General features: G+C 39.6%; 1 protein-coding gene across 1 annotated transcript in view; it reads right to left on the bottom strand.

Moving 5' to 3' along the window:
- taf4b (TAF4B RNA polymerase II, TATA box binding protein (TBP)-associated factor) overlaps positions 1 to 16,014 on the bottom strand; it is a 43,900-nt gene that overhangs the window by 25,921 nt on the left and 1,965 nt on the right. Inside the window, exons 2-10 of the mRNA XM_042484211.1 lie at positions 15,012 to 15,491; positions 14,435 to 14,556; positions 14,216 to 14,329; positions 13,900 to 14,028; positions 12,170 to 12,292; positions 10,243 to 10,332; positions 2,482 to 2,631; positions 1,475 to 1,477; positions 847 to 979 (exon numbers count right to left, since the gene is read on the bottom strand). Coding sequence (XP_042340145.1) covers positions 847 to 979; positions 1,475 to 1,477; positions 2,482 to 2,631; positions 10,243 to 10,332; positions 12,170 to 12,292; positions 13,900 to 14,028; positions 14,216 to 14,329; positions 14,435 to 14,556; positions 15,012 to 15,483 — 1,336 coding nt within the window. The 5' untranslated portion in view covers positions 15,484 to 15,491. The remainder of the gene's footprint in view (positions 1 to 846; positions 980 to 1,474; positions 1,478 to 2,481; positions 2,632 to 10,242; positions 10,333 to 12,169; positions 12,293 to 13,899; positions 14,029 to 14,215; positions 14,330 to 14,434; positions 14,557 to 15,011; positions 15,492 to 16,014) is intronic.

Here is a 16,014-nt window from a genome sequence, read left to right as displayed (position 1 = left end):
CCTCCAGAAATGGTCCATGGCGGTCCAGTGTATGCTGTGCATCACCTGATTCTCTCTCATTGACGGGGTAGAGGTCTCCAGTACCTTGTGGACTGGGAGGGTTATGGTCCTGAAGAGAGGTCCTGGGTTCCTGCTTGCCATATTGTGAAGAAATCAACAGTGAGGGCACATTGCAGCAGCCAGATGGTGTACTGTGCACACAGAAGTTGATTTTGTTTTGCAGTTGAATTCTTTATAAAGGGGAAGTTTTTGGATGCATTTTGGATTGAGTAACTTAATAAAATAATTAGCTTTGCATGACAAACGTGAAGAATGTTGTGAATACTGAGTATGCCAACACTCAGTGATGAACGTGAGCATCACAGAGCACTAAATTCAAGCACTTACAAACAAGACTGGCTCACCAGCACACAATACTTTACTAAACTTCTTCCAACTCTGGTCAGTTTAATAACTAGAACCCCATCAAAAGTCCACTAAGCATGGAGTATGGAAAACTCAGAAAAAAAACAACATTAAGCTGTTACGTTAACAAACAGCAGACTGTAGCATGCTTCAGGCACGTTCACAGGATTTCAATTTTGATGACCACATCATCTGCAAAAAGCAGGGACTCAATCCTGAGGTCACCAAACCAGACCCCCTCAACACCCTGGCTGCGCATAGAAATTCTGTCAATAAAAATTATGAACAGAATCGGTGACAAAGGGCAGCCCTGGCGGAGTCCTACTTCTTTCTTTTTTAAAAAAACTTACTTTCCAGAAATTTTCTTGTAACCTTTTACTAATTTCTTTTAGTAATTTTTTTTTAAAGAAATCAAGCCATTTTCAAGGGGTTAACTCTTACCTGTGAGGTGTTTTCCTGACTGGACCACTGTGTGTTTCGGGGTAGGTCTGCTGCTCCTAGAGCTGTAATTTCTGGACCGGGTGAATGTCGTCGACCCGGGTCTCAGAGTCACTCCTCGAGGTTGCTGGATAACCTGCATTTTAAGGGCAATCATTAAGATTTATTGTCCCAGAGGAAGACTTTTGTGACAAAAAGTACAACACAGAAACATACAGATAGAGACAGTACACAAAACCCTACATGCATGCATTCATCCATTCTCACAGAAGTGTTAACAGGGCAGAGTGTTCAGAGCTGCTGTTGTAAAAGAGACAGAACTCCTGCTGGACTGAGCTCCTCATTTTTAAAGTCCTGTATCTGCAACTGTGCAGCAGTAATGTCAAGTGTTGAAAGAATGGGTGATCAGTCATTTGCAAAGAGTTCTAGCTTTGCAGGCCTCTTGCTTACCATCTGCTGATTAAAGAGAAGAAGGTTAGCCCAAAGCTAGTGAGCAGTCACTGTGACCTTGACCTTTGACCACCAGATTCTGATATTAATTTATTCTTTGGCGTTAATGCCTTTCTTTGACAAGACAGAATTTAAGTGGGAAAGGGTGCGAGAGAGGAGATAACATGCAGCAAAGGGCTACGACCTGGAAACAAACCCATGACCGCTGCAGCAAGAACACTGCCTTTGTACATGGGGCGCCCGCTTTACCCAGTGAGCTACCTGGCGCCCTACATCATTAGTGCATTCTTGAGACCAAGTGGACGTTTGTGCCAGATTTGAGCAAACTCCCTCAAGGCCAACTTGAGATACTGCATTCACGAGAATGAGACAAGTGCAAGGTCACTGTGAACTTGACCTTTGACCACTGAAATCTAATCAGTTCAACCTTGAGTCCACTTGAAACTTTGCCAGCTTTGAAGAAATTATTGCTTTCACATGAATGAGATGAATGCAAGGTCAGTGTGACCTTGACCCATTAGTGCATTCTTGAGACCAAGTGGACGTTTGTGCCAGATTTGAGCAAACTCCCTCAAGGCCAACTTGAGATACTGCATTCACGAGAATGAGACAAGTGCAAGGTCACTGTGAACTTGACCTTTGACCACTGAAATCTAATCAGTTCAACCTTGAGTCCACTTGAAACTTTGCCAGCTTTGAAGAAATTATTGCTTTCACATGAATGAGATGAATGCAAGGTCAGTGTGACCTTGACCTTTGGTATTCCATACCAACGGTCAACATCTTTAACTTTTTAATAGCGTTTCTTTGTTAAGTGTTTTGTATTCTGTTAAAAAAATTGTTAAGATGTACTTAATGTTCAATTTTAAGTTAGAATTTGCCTTTGCAATAACAAAAATGTTGGCTGTCAATTTGTGCTGGAAAAAAACAAATACCAAACCCTACTCCCTTTTTTTTCTCTTATGATGCAATACACACTGCCTTGAGATACGCTGCGATTTCTCCTTTCATCCAGTTGCTCCACTGTTACTTTCTCTGTCTAAAGATGTTGTCCTTCATATGCATGGCACAAAATCTGCATTCTTCAGGAAAAGTCAACCTGTAGAAAACAGGTTTCTCCAATTCAAACAACCAACCCCAAAATAACACTTACACACCACATTAGATAAGAAGACAACATTTGTTTACCTGCTGGCCGGTGTTGAGATTTTGTCCTGTGTCTGTGCTGGACTGCTTCACAGAGGAAACAAGAGTGTTGGAATTGCAGGTAGAAGCTGAGGCCTGTTGGATGAATAACTGGGAGTCTGCAGTCAGCCGACGCACTGCAGGGAGACTTTTCTGGTAGCCATGACAAAAAGACGATGACGACGTATGATTAATTTGCTTTGGTCAAAGAATACAACACAGAGATGCACTGACTAAATATCCAATCCAAGGCCTCTGATGCTGATTGAATATGGATCTGGCACAGTAAAATAACAGGAGGAGCCTTCTGATTTCTGCCCACCTTATTTTCCATAAGCGACTTGATCCAAATACTCAAGGTCCTGATTCAACACCAACTTCTTTTACCTCAGAAACAATCTTTAGCAGAGACGCTCTGCCGAGAGCAGATAAACCTGACTACAGCCTGATTTCAGCTTGGCCTATTATAAACCTAGTCTTGAAATCAAAGGGATACTTCACCGATTTCAAACAGTTTTGTATCATAACAGTGTGGATAGTGTGTCTAGATGAAATATGGTAAACTTTCCTCCATCTAACCAGCACCCAGATCTCCCTGCTCTCTTCCTAGCAGTCTTAGCTGGATGACCTTTTTCTGGCTCTCAGGCTGTTAACCAAACTACAGGCTGTAGTTCTGCATTTTATTGCTACTCACCTATGTCGCCACCGCAGACAAAAAGAGTAGAGAAGTGCATCAAGGGACAAACTCGCCCCTCTCTCTCAAACTCAGATCAAATGGTAAAAGCGCTGATCAAAAATAAATTAAGATAATGTACAGCACTGCCGATTTCTTCAGAAACATGTCATTGCCCTGTTTAGCTGTAATAGCGAGAGTTTGTAAATAAAAAATGGGTGTCATACTGCTTCCTGCAGTGACAAGAGGCTGAAAAAATGGAAATCAAATAGTGAAACAAAGCAGCACTGATCAAATATGAACAAAGATTCTGAAACTGAGTTGTCTATTTCTCACCTCAAATTTTTCTGAAACATGTCTTTTGCTTTAACTGGAAAACAAGATTATTTGTTACTAGCCGGCCACCTTTGTGTCAATAGCACGAGTTTGCATTAAGTCACCTACCAGCAGGAGCATGTATTGCTCTGGTGAGACGCTGTACACCCTGGTTGTTGTAGGATTTCAATCTCTTGAGCAAAAGCCAAATTTTTCTGTTTCTTCTGACCATGTAGCGCGGATTAAAAAAGTATTTGCATCTTTCTACGTCACCGACACTTACTACTACTTCTGTTTATTAGGGGAGATTCAAAATACATATACAGAATCTCTTTCTGAGCAAATTCACCTGTACATTAAGTGCAAAGAGCAAGTGCACATACATATATACACACATAGTAAAAGCAAAAGTAAATAAATGAATAAAAAAGTGAAATGAATTTAGAATAAAAACAAAAGGAAAAATAAAAATAAAATAAAAGGAGACGTCACTGTAGGTACCACAGTGTTATCAATAATGAGTCATGGGTTTATCTTCTTAAAATTGGTTATGAAGTCAGGTACAACACATTTACATTTCCTCTCAATTGATTTTTTTTTCTAAATCTAGGCATTTCATCACATTTTTCAATAAAATTATGTGGGCTTATGGATTTTTCTGTTCAATAAAATCAGTCTTAGTGCCAACAATGTCATAAAGCCTATCATGTTGTATTGACTACTTGTTAGCTCCATCGTAGCTGCTCTGACTACAAACAATGCTAGAATGCGGTCTAGTTCAAATCTCATCTGTAGAACTAATAATAACTAATAACAAGCAATCCTTTTGCAGCTCATGTCCTACTGAAGCTGGTGCCTGTCAACACTGATTACAAGATAGGTTTACTGTGGGAAACATCTTGGAAATCCTGTTCTTCCCTGATTTCCACTCCTAGGTCCTCCTGCCAGCCCTCTCTTAGATGGTCCAGAGTGACTGTGATGTTTTATTTGCCTAAGTTTGTTATGGATTTTAGATATAGCTCCTTTAAGGGTCGGATAAAAATAGTGTATCCATTGTGGAGTCAGGTGGCTCATTGGGAAAGGATGGAAATGTTCTTTTAACAAAGCTCAGAACTTGCAAAAATCTAAAAAAAAAAAAAAAAAGTGCTAGGCATATAATTTTTTTATTGTTGTTACTGGAATGTGGAGAACATAATAAGTCTTGTAAGGAATGTACACCTTTGAGGTAGCACTGATGAAATGCCGTCAGAGTGATGGAGTAAAATATGATTGTCTTTCAATCAGCATAGCTAATACTGAACATTTCCGCCAGCCAAAGTGTGTCTTTATCAGGGACTACATTTTAATTGAATGTGAGACAACTGGATTAGTTAACCTTTAGTTTAGGAGTGCATAGAGCCGAGTAGATCATTGCTGGTAGTGAAGAAGGGAAGCAACTTTGATTTTACATACTTGACCACTCCACCATTGGGTATGAAACTAAAATGACATGGAACAAATACTGCAAGACCAGTAATAAAGCCGAAAGCAAAGCAATCCCATGCCTTCCAGTGTCCCGGGTCTTTATAAGAAGGTGTTCTTAATTCTTTTTCCAAATAAACTGAGATATTGCAGACTGCATTTTCTTATAAAAAGCCTCATAATGGGAATAGGAATGCAACAAAATAGAAATAGAAATTTCTGCAAAATATTCATTTTTAGAATATTAATTCGTCCTGCTAATGAAATAGGTAGGTTTGCCCATCAAAATTCTGTACTGTTCTACTGTATAACTTTGAAAAGTGTTGTTAAAATAAGACAACTTTTGAGTGATATTCATCCCAAAGTATTTAAAATGTTTTGAAACTGCAAATGATAAGAAGTTAAAAGTATCACTGCACTGTTGCACTTTCAGACTGATTGGAAATATTGTACTTTTAGAGAGGTTACACTTATATCCTTATACTACTCCGAATCTCTTCAAAACTGACATTATAACTGGCACTGATTTCAAGGGGTTTGAGATATATAATAATAAATCTTCTACATATAGTCCCTCTCTTTTTAATTCCTATGTAGTCTTTTGCTTTATGCATAGAAATGGCTGGAGATGCAAGTGCAAACAGCAGTGGTGATAACTAGCATGTACTGAGGCCAGAGGTTGGGCATATAATAATTTGATAAAGGAAATAAATTTAAAAGATAAGTATCTCAGGGTGCTGAGTGTTAACATGCTGCATGTGACAATTACTCAGCAATCTCTGACTGTTAGAAAACAGAAGCCTATCTTTGATGAATCCTGTCTGGCTTTGAAATATTACTGCTGGAAGAATGTTCCCCAAGCACATTGGAATTTTAGCTAATATTCTATTATCAACATGAAGTAAGCTCACTGGTCTGTATGAACATGGATACTATCTGTCTTATAGATGAGGGAGATGCTTGCTTTATAAAAGGTTTGTGGGAGACAGCTTTTAGCCTTGTGCTTCATTAAACATATCTAGTAGAAGTAGTGATATCTGACAACTGAAAGCCTTATAGAACTCAGAAGTGTAGCTGTCTGGGCCTGGGGCTTTGGAATTCTGCATATTTTGTATGCTTGTTCTATTTCTGCTTTGGTTATGGGTATTTCCTAACAGTTCTTTATTCTCATTCCTGATCGCTGAAATATCCAGTTCTTAAAAAAAAAAAAAAAATCTAGCAATGATGGATTTCTCATGGTGTGCTAAGACCTTGCCAACTTTTTCACCTTGTTAAAAATATTTATGTTTTGGGGCACCCAGTGGCTCAGTTGGTAGAGCGGACACCCCATGTATAGAAGCTATGCCCTTACTACAGTGGGTTCGGTTCTGGCCTCGGCCCTTTGCTGCGTTATCCCCTCTCTCTCTCCTCCTTTCACACTTAAGCTGTCCTGTCTCAGTAAAGGCAAAAACGCAACAACAAAAAATCTTCCAAAAAAAAATAAAAAATATATATATATATATATATTTTGCTTAAGTTAGAGCTGTATATAATAGACTAAGTTCGGTTTCAAGAGACAGTTTTCTTTTATGTAAGTCTGGTGAAGGGGATGCCAAGTACTGTTGGTCTAGCACGCTAGTCATCCATAAGTTGAGTTTCTCTTTCTATTGCTTATTAACTAAGTTACTATGAGGAAAGTATCTGCCCTCGGGGCATGGGCCTTAAGTGCCTCCCATAGTGAAGATCTTGTCATATCTGCAGTATCGCTGATAAATACAGATTTCTGTGGCTTTTTAACTCTTCAACTTTTTTGTCCCTTAGTTAAGTTATCAAATCGCAATGTCCTTAAAGTATACCTTTGTCCAAGGGCCAATTGAAGAGTTAGTGGGCTGTGGTCAGACAATACTATTGTTCCATATTCAAATGTTTTATTGATGGAAAGAAATTTACTAAGAAAAGTTGATTAGATAAGAGTGATGAACTAGTGAGAAATGAGAATACTGTCGTGTGCTGGGAAACAAGGTTCTCCATGGATCTACTATTCTATATGTTTCAAGAAATTAAATATTTTTTGCTGATTTGGATAGAGCTGCATGTCTATTAGATGACCTATAAAGGTTTGGATCAAGCACCAAGTTAAAGTCTCCACCTATTATTAGTTGATGGGAGTCCATATTCGGTAATGCAGTGAGAAAAGATGATAGAAATTGCTCATCATCAACAATGGGAGCATAGATAATTAGCTAATGTAATAGCTTATTCTGAAGTTTCCCTGTCATTACAATGTATCCTACCCTCAGGTCTGAAATAACTTTAGAAACTATGCAAGGTATTGTTTTTTAGTTAATATTGCTGTGCTTCTGCTTTCATGAAATATGTGCCCCATCCATTTCCAAAACAGTCTATTGTGATACTGGGCTCTCAAATTCGTTTCTTGTAAGAATGCAATATCTGTTCTTTCTTTCGAGATAAGACATTGCCTCACTTTACGGCTCCATTCAGTCCTTTACAATTCCATGACATAAACTGAATCAGATTTTGTTGCATTGTCCTAGGAGTTATCCTAATTAGCCATTGTAACACTGTTGAGATAGTCAAGTCAAAAGTGCAGTGATTCTCATATATATATGTATACTAAACAAAGAATTAAAAAAAGAACTACCCCCTCAGAACTAAAACCAACCCCTCTCTACCTTTCCCCAAACAATATACACATCTGTAGAAAGAAAAGAAAAAACACTTCACAAAAATCTTTGTTATCCACCATAACTCTGAGAGGCAAATAGACGCTTGACTTACCACTAAATTCCAATGTTTATGACTTTATCTGATGTTTCTAGACCAGCCCCATTAAACATAGCAGTCCTCATTTTTGTCTGACCTTGTAATAATGAGAAAGATACATGGCTTATTACAAGAAGAGAAAATGTTAAAAGAAAAAGTCCTTAAAGTATCCTGAAGTTCAAAATTTAAAAACCCGCCATTATCATTTTTGCATATGTGCAGAAATAATTAAAAAGGTGTGTAAACTAATGTTTTTACATATGCTGTCAGAAACACAGGTTAGTTCTTCAGTTATATTTTACATAAGGACAAAACAAATAAACGTGAATAAAGTGAACCAACCTGACTCACATCAGTCCTGTCAATCAGTTTCATCTGTAGGTCACATCCCAGCCAGGGGATACAGTTCTCTGAGGTGGTCTACACTCATTCCTACAGTAAAGAGTGATTTCATGGAAAACTGTTTAGGAAGTGACTTACGGTTACATGTTAACTTGTTACTTGTCATCAGGTGTGGCCAGGATGGTGGTTTTATGAATCTCTCAGTATCTTGTTGCTTGTTGAATAAGTGCCTGGAGCCGTCAGTCCACAGTTATCGTCACCCTCGCAGGATTAAACGTCCAGTAGGGGATTCCAGCACTCCGCAGCTTGGCCTTCACCTGGTTAAATGAAGCTTGCAGTTGACCTCTGGGCTCATGTCCGGAAAGATGTGTACAGCCTTTGTTAGAGCAAGCCGCCCTTGTTCCGACATCATGGCTTGAGAGCTCCCCCCATCATGGCTCCCCTCTCTGTGACTTTGGGCCAGACTCCTGCGTAGCTGGTCTATCATGACCAGTGAGTGAAGTTTTCATCACCGAGCACTTCCGAAAGAAATCTCATCTGCAATGAAACTCGGGCTCCCTGCTTCAATGCCCTCTGCGGCTCAAAAAATATGTAGGTTGTGTCTGCGGCCTCTGTTTTCGAGATCTGTGCATTTCTGTGTTTCTTGTGTAACGCTGCAGTATTATCAGAAACATCGCAGAGTGACTTTTCCATCTTTCTCTGTTTGTTTGCCATCATTGCCGCCCATTTTTTTTTGTGAGAAATCACTCGAGAGCTCGTTCATATCAGCTTTAGCTTCTTCCTGGAGACAGATGTCCCTCAGTATCTCATGGTGAATAAATTCTATTGTGACTTTTTATCATCCCCTCTTGAAATGTTTGAAGTTGGCTCCAGAGTGTCCAGAAAGAGCAGTTTTATGAAAAGACAATCTTGCCAGCAGTGAAATACTTCTTTAATATCAATAAGTGACAGCTGATGGTTTAGTAATTTTACACCTATCACTATTGTAATATCACATGCTATTGTTAACATTATTGCTGTGCATCTCTCCCCCTCTCTCTTTTATCTTTCTTTTTCATCATTTGCAATTTAATTGTTATTTACGACATCTATTGCACGTCTGTCCGTCCTGGAAGAGGGATCCCTCCTCAGCCGCTCTTCCTGAGGTTTCTTCCGTTTGTTTCCCCCGTTACAGGGGTTTTTGGGGTAAGTTTTTCCTTAGGTGATGTTTGAGTCTAAGGACAGAGGGATGTTGTATGCTGTAAAGCGCTCTGAGGAACACTGTGTTTTGTGATAGTGGGCTTTATAAATAAAATCAAATTGAATTGAATTGATATGAACTGCCGCCAACTATATCAGTCATTTTAAAAGGTGAAAGTGAGTATCAGAGCCAGCTAAAAATGTCAAGCTGCTAAGTGAATGTTTTGTACATAGCTCTTTGCTTAAGTAGTGACTAAGGGAGAGGGAGTTTTATTTTGCGTCACTAAAAGATACATAGAGGATCTGCTAAAATGAAAATGGCTTAAGACACGGATTTGTACAGTTGTAGATGACAAATAATGGTAAATGAAATACTTCCCATCCCCTAAATGCTGTCACCATCACGCCTTGATGTGGGGGAGATGTAATATTTCACATCCAGTGCATCAATCAGTATTGTGAAAAAAAAAAGATGACTGTTAACAAGTAGAACAAAGAAACATGTTATCTACATAACAATTGTATCCAATAAGTTCAAGAGGTTTTAGAGTGATAACTTGGGCTGTAAAATGATAATAAATAGCAACTGATTGCAGAATTTCAATATTATTGTGATTAATCACCAGCGCCGCAGGTAAATATATACAGAGGAAACACTGTATTTTCTAACCAGGGTGTCAGAGCAGTCAATCAACAAAATAATTTTTCACATGCAGAAACTAATTTTCACTCTTGTGCAGTGAAATGCTTCCAGCCTGGCAGTCATTAAAGAGGGCAGCTGACTGCAACACCAGCAGGCTGAGCTGGACTAAACACACAACAATTCAGCAAAAAGGATCAGGATTTAATCTGCTTAATTTTAGCCAATAATGATCCATTTAAAAATTATCCAAATCAGTCCCAGAGACATCTTTACTTAAAAGTCTACAAATTTGCGGTTCAACTTACAGAACTGACATTGTCAGACTTTCCAGGAAGTGCAGTCACCAGAGAAGGTAAGGATAATGTGTGTGGATTAAGTGTGTTGTCACCTTGAGAAAAGGCACCAAGCAGGGCTGTGGAGTTGACTTCAACTCCTGATAGAGCTGCTCTGTGAACTCCTCTGCTTCTAGCTTCCCTTCCTGGAGAACAAAAAGGACAAAGACTGGGTTCTGAATGCATTAACTGTCATTTGGAACACTATGTTCTAATATTTTTTAAAAAAGATGGTAAGTTAACACTGAAAATACCCATTGATCATTATGCAACTACAAACAGGCCGTATGAGAAGAGCTGGGATCAGTCCAAATATAATTTACTCATGGTCTACTTATTAGTTTTTTAGTAAGCTGCTTCTTTTATTTCTAATTAATTAGATTTTCAGTCTTAACAAATTCAGTTGACAACAGCACTAGCACTTCTCCTCTAACCCAGCACACAAGCAGAGGACTGATTTATCAATACAGGTTCAAAACAATAAGATGATTTTAAGATTTAAGACACTGTAATAGGCAGGGGCGGTATCATGGTATAACGGTATACAGACCCTCATATTTCTATTAACTTTCCCCTGGAGAGGCTGTAATGAGGATGTTTTGCATGTAGTGTGCATCACAGGCCCTGGGTGTTACGCACGGGCCTCACTGCATGTGTGAAAAGTGTATGTTCACACTGACAGTGTTTGTTGTTGTAGCTCTGCAGCACAGCTGCCTGCTGTTATAACTACTGAATTTCCACAATTAAAAGCATATATTCCATTCATTTGTGAGGCCGTGCAGCTACTGAATTGTCAGTACAGCACAGTGCTGCAAATGTTTCAACAACTAAAGGGATTCTGTTGACAGAAACATTGTCAGAGGGATTTTATTTTGAAACAAAAACAGGAAAGGTTAGGTAAATCAGATGCACTTGTATTTCCTCATGGGTGTGACAGATAAAGACATTGAAACTGTGATGAACAGAGCTATAAAGTCAGTATGACCATTGAAGCTCCATGTTCATTGTCTATTTTTGCTGAAAATCCTGCATGTCCTGTGGAAAAAATGGTGAGAGTCCATTTCTCTACATGTGCCGCAGCTGAGCAGCAGCCGCATAGCCGCAACAACAGCTCTGCTCATGCCGTCAGTGTGGCCACTCTTACCTGTTACCATAGGTGCTAAAAAAAAAAAAAACAAGTTCCATGAAGTAGAAGTCTTAGTTTCTGCGAAAGAGAAACATTATACAAGGTGGATGGTTGTCTTTCTCTGTGAACTCACTGGTCCATGGTGCAGAGCAGGGGTTGTTAGCGTTGCACACTAATACCATCATAAACCATATATCCCACTGCAATAGACAACAATAGATAATGCCCAAACCTACACTGTAATACTTTTCAATCTGTGAACTGACAATGTTTAATAGATTTTAGACTAGGACTGCATAATATTGGGAAAAAACGTTGCATGATTGTTTTGCGATATATAGTGACAGAAAAAAATAGAGGAATTTTCAGCAAATGACTTGAATAGCACTATTTGGAAATAGTCATTCTAGAATTATCGGTATGAGTTTGTATCTGCATAAAAATAATAGTTTAAATATTATAAGGTGAAAAGATGACAGGGATGAGGAAATTAGGTAGTTTAACACACAGACCTTTTTACAGACATTTTACCTTAACCTTAACTTATAGAGCTGTGTAGCTTTGGAAAAGCATGCGCTAACCAAACACACACACACAAATTCTCCAAGAATACATCACATACACACATAACCTGTCTTACAGGAGAAGGCTTGGCCGGTAATATTAGTCCTGTAGTATCATGTGTTTGATTGAACTTGCCTTTGCACATCCTGCAGTCTGACTAGTGTGTATGTGCACATCACAATGTCCATGCAGAAAGGATGTATCATGCAGCCCCTTTTTAGACATGAGAAGAATTCATTTTTCTACTACTCTAAGTAAGCCAGCTCCTGTGATGATGACAAGCAGAGACATACCAGCAGACTCCTGACTAGTTCTCTGACGTTGTTGGCCATGTTGGCAGACCTGGAGTCACTGGAGGCCAGCTTGATCAGAGTCACCAGGAAGTTCTTGCACTTTTTGACACTTCCCAGGGTCGCCTATGGATGAAATGTAAGGCATCATCCATTCTCGTCTGTGATCAACTGTTTTTATTATTTTCACTGTGCATACAATTAAATGAAAGTCACCAACCATTCTGATCAGTATGGTCAGTTTGTGACACACTGTTCCTGTCCTGCTTGTTGTGCTGGTTCTTAACTGATACATCAGGGCTTAGGAAGAGATCTGATTTTTTTGCATCACTGTAAACTGTTTTATGTCAACTTAAAAAAAATAAAAAAGGATCAATGATTACCAAAATTCTATTTAGGCATACAATTTTTAAAAATTGGTACATGTTCCAATGACTGACTTCTTGATTAAACAGTAGTCACTGGCCACAGTAAACTGCTGATGCATCAGCAGAAAAATAATGTAATGCTATAAGGTCCTGACATCATGTCAAACAGAAAATGTCCCAGAGGAAACTTTTCTCCGCAGTAGAGAGCTCAGATCAAAAATAAATCCACAGAAAAATATTTACACCCTGGGCCTCATGCAAGAGACAATATACAACATTTATCTTCCATTTTGTTCATGTCCACAATTTGTTCACAACAAATTCACAATTTTGTTAGTAACCACTGGTTATTTAATTCATCAATGTTTTCTTATTTTCTCTAAGCTAAGACAAAATTTTAAAAGTTGTCAAGAGCAACCAAAAAAACAAAAAAAAAAACCTACAATGGGAAAATAATGGTAGCAACAGAGGATCCCTCTTCCAGGATGGAAAAATGTTTAATAGATGTCATAAGAACAATTAAATTACAGTAGATGACAAAATGATATATAGGAAAGACAGAAGAGAAAGAGAGGGGGGAAGACAGAGGAAGAGAGAGGGGGAGAGATGTACAGCAATAATGATAACAACAATATATATATATATACACAGACAGATAGACAGATAGACAGACAGTGAGAGGGACAGACACACAGATAAAATAAAGTCTCCTCTGTTGTGGAATCAACATCATGTTATATGCATACAGATGGAGACAAAAATACATTGCTTTCAGTGTATGTAATATTAATTAATTGTGCAAAATAAGAAAAATATTACAAATACAACTTAGGGTTGATGTTTTGTACTTGTACACTGTGAATAAAAAAAGAAATTAGTTTGTCATATCAGCAGAAATCAGTTTGTTGGCAGATTCCTATATTTCATTTTAAAGCCAATATTTGCCGATACTGATGACGTGCTGATGTTATTGTGCGTCCCTTGTGTTTTCTTACACTGGATTCACACTGTACACAGAACCAGTGCATGAGCGTTGCTGAACCTGTAGGGGTTTTTTTTCGGCGCCCATGTTAACCAGTTAGAGCATCCACTTTGTCTGTGTGGGCAGCGCTTGTCAGACACGTCTCAGCTTTGGCACATCGAAAGAAATGGTGGCTCGCCAATTTTTTCAGCGTGCGGTTGTCAGCAGAAGCAGACACATCACAGCCACAATGCTGCCAGTGTGGAAGCCACAAGTGAGAAACACACTGCAGTTCAAGCGAGGCTGCCATCATGCACTGCTTTTGCGTCCAGTGTGAATCTGGCCTTAGCCAGGTGAAATGTAAAGCGAGGATGCAGTACAGAGCTGGGACTGGTTAGACTCACCTGAGTGAATGTGGAAGGTGGTTCCTTTTTGTTTTCTGTGCCAACCGGCTGAACGCGAGGCTGGCTCCCCCGTTCAGACACAGCGCTGGCGGTCTGGATTACAGCTGGTTTGGGAGCCACCCCAATCACCTGCACAGCACAACGCAATCTGTCACTACAAAACTAAAATCAGCAGAAGATCAAACTGACTAACTAATGTAACAGGCATGTATGTACTGGTGACAGCCTCTGCTGAGTTATGCAAAGAAGACTTGCTGAGACTGTGAGGCTACTGGAGACTGCTGTCAGTTACTGTAGAGTAAACCAGCTTTTGTACCTTTACCACAGCTGTCTTCTGGTTCTGGACTGGTGCTGGTTGGAAACTAGGAGGGGGTGCCATCCTGATCACTGTCACCTTGTCATGACTTTTATTGGCAGCTGCTGCAGATACCTGCATTATAGATAGATAGATGTAAAAGCTAGTTAGGTCACAGGACTGTCACTACATTTGTCCACTTGAGTATGAAATTAAATCAAAGCAGCAGCACACAAATACCTGTGGAACAACTGTTCTAGGTGCTTGACCACTGACGCCTCTTGGTCCCCGCTGAGCCTGTGCCAATGCATGCTGGGATACCAGCATCAGCTGACCGCTGTCACTGCGGATCAACATCATACCTGCCAGAATTAGAGTCCAAAATCACTTGCTGGAATTATTTTATGGTATGTCCTGAGAAGAGAAAGTTCTGGATAGAGTATATGCATGTGTACCTCATGGACCAAACACAGCACAGACACAGCTTATGGCAGCCATTTTAACAGTAGCACAAACTAAACATACATTCTACTGCATATAAAAAATGGATTCCAGATGTAACAGCTGCCAAATCTGTAAACAGTAGCTCAGTGGTAAAGCAGGCGCCTCATGTACACAAAGCCTATATCCTCACCACAGCAGCCACGAGTTAAATTCCAACCTGTGGCCCTTTGCAAGTCATCCCCTCACTCTCCCTTCTTTCACGATAATGATATTCATCAAATAACGTGTTTTCGTGAGTTAGATGAAAACAAATGAGAACATATCCAAACAAGACTGGAACGGAATCCACAAACAGTGGCATATTGCAGCTCACCTGCTGGGATGTGGATATTTGCTGGAAGCTGTGGGGAGGCAGCCGGCTGTGGCAGCCGAGGAGCCACAGGAACTGGCTGTGGCCCTGCGGCCCTCGGTACAGTTATCACCACTGTCCTTCCTGGGGTCGCTGCCTGGTTAATGGAGGTCACATGGCTCAAAGCTGGTTTTGTCATCTGTGGTTGGCTGTTAGCACTCACACCTCCTGCAGTGGCCAGCTTTGCTACCACCATGAGGGAAGAAGAGGAAGTGTGACACCCTGGGACTGTCACTGTAGAGGAGCTAGGTTGGTGGCCATGATCAGTGAAGATGATTTTAGGTGGGGCAGAGATGGAGCCCCCCTTGGTGGAAGGTTGCACAGGTGTGATGACTGGGACCTGAAATATTTTCACTTGAATATTGGTGTCTCCATCCCCTGCCTCACCACAGGACCCCAGCTTTTGGGCTTCAATAACCACTTTATTTGTGGTCATGATTGTTTCTGAATGGAAAAACAATGTGATAATATAAATTATTTAAACATTAAATACAAAAGCAAGGGTGTTTTTTTTCAAAGATGTATGTTATTTTATGCTACACTGACTCAAGCTGTAATGTTAACTCACTGAAAAAAGAGCTAATGTTAGCATTTCTGTATTTAAAACTTCTTAACAGAATGAAAGAGGGTAGTTATATACACACCATGCAGGTGCAAGGCTATCAAAAAACAGCATACATGAGGAAGAAGCTAATGCCTGCACACTTACTCCATGCCACACAAGTTTATTAAAGACAGGTGCGGATATTTGATCTGACAAAGATCCAAGCAGGATGAAAACATCTTAAATAAACTTGCATGGTATGAAGTAGGCAGGTGTTCCCTTGTTTCTCATGAACCTCTTAACAGCATCCACAAAAATACATTTGCTGTTGTAGGTGCTAACAGCCAGTTCAGCAGTCATGAAGAACTGACCTTATTGAGTAGTTTACCACTTCTATTGTGTACTTTAAACTTCCAAATTACA

Source organism: Plectropomus leopardus, chromosome 3, assembly GCF_008729295.1.
Source record: "Plectropomus leopardus isolate mb chromosome 3, YSFRI_Pleo_2.0, whole genome shotgun sequence".
Lineage (NCBI taxonomy): Eukaryota > Metazoa > Chordata > Actinopteri > Perciformes > Serranidae > Plectropomus > Plectropomus leopardus.
The sequence above is the reverse complement of the archived record's forward strand: the minus strand, read 5'-3'. Positions and strand labels throughout refer to the sequence as shown.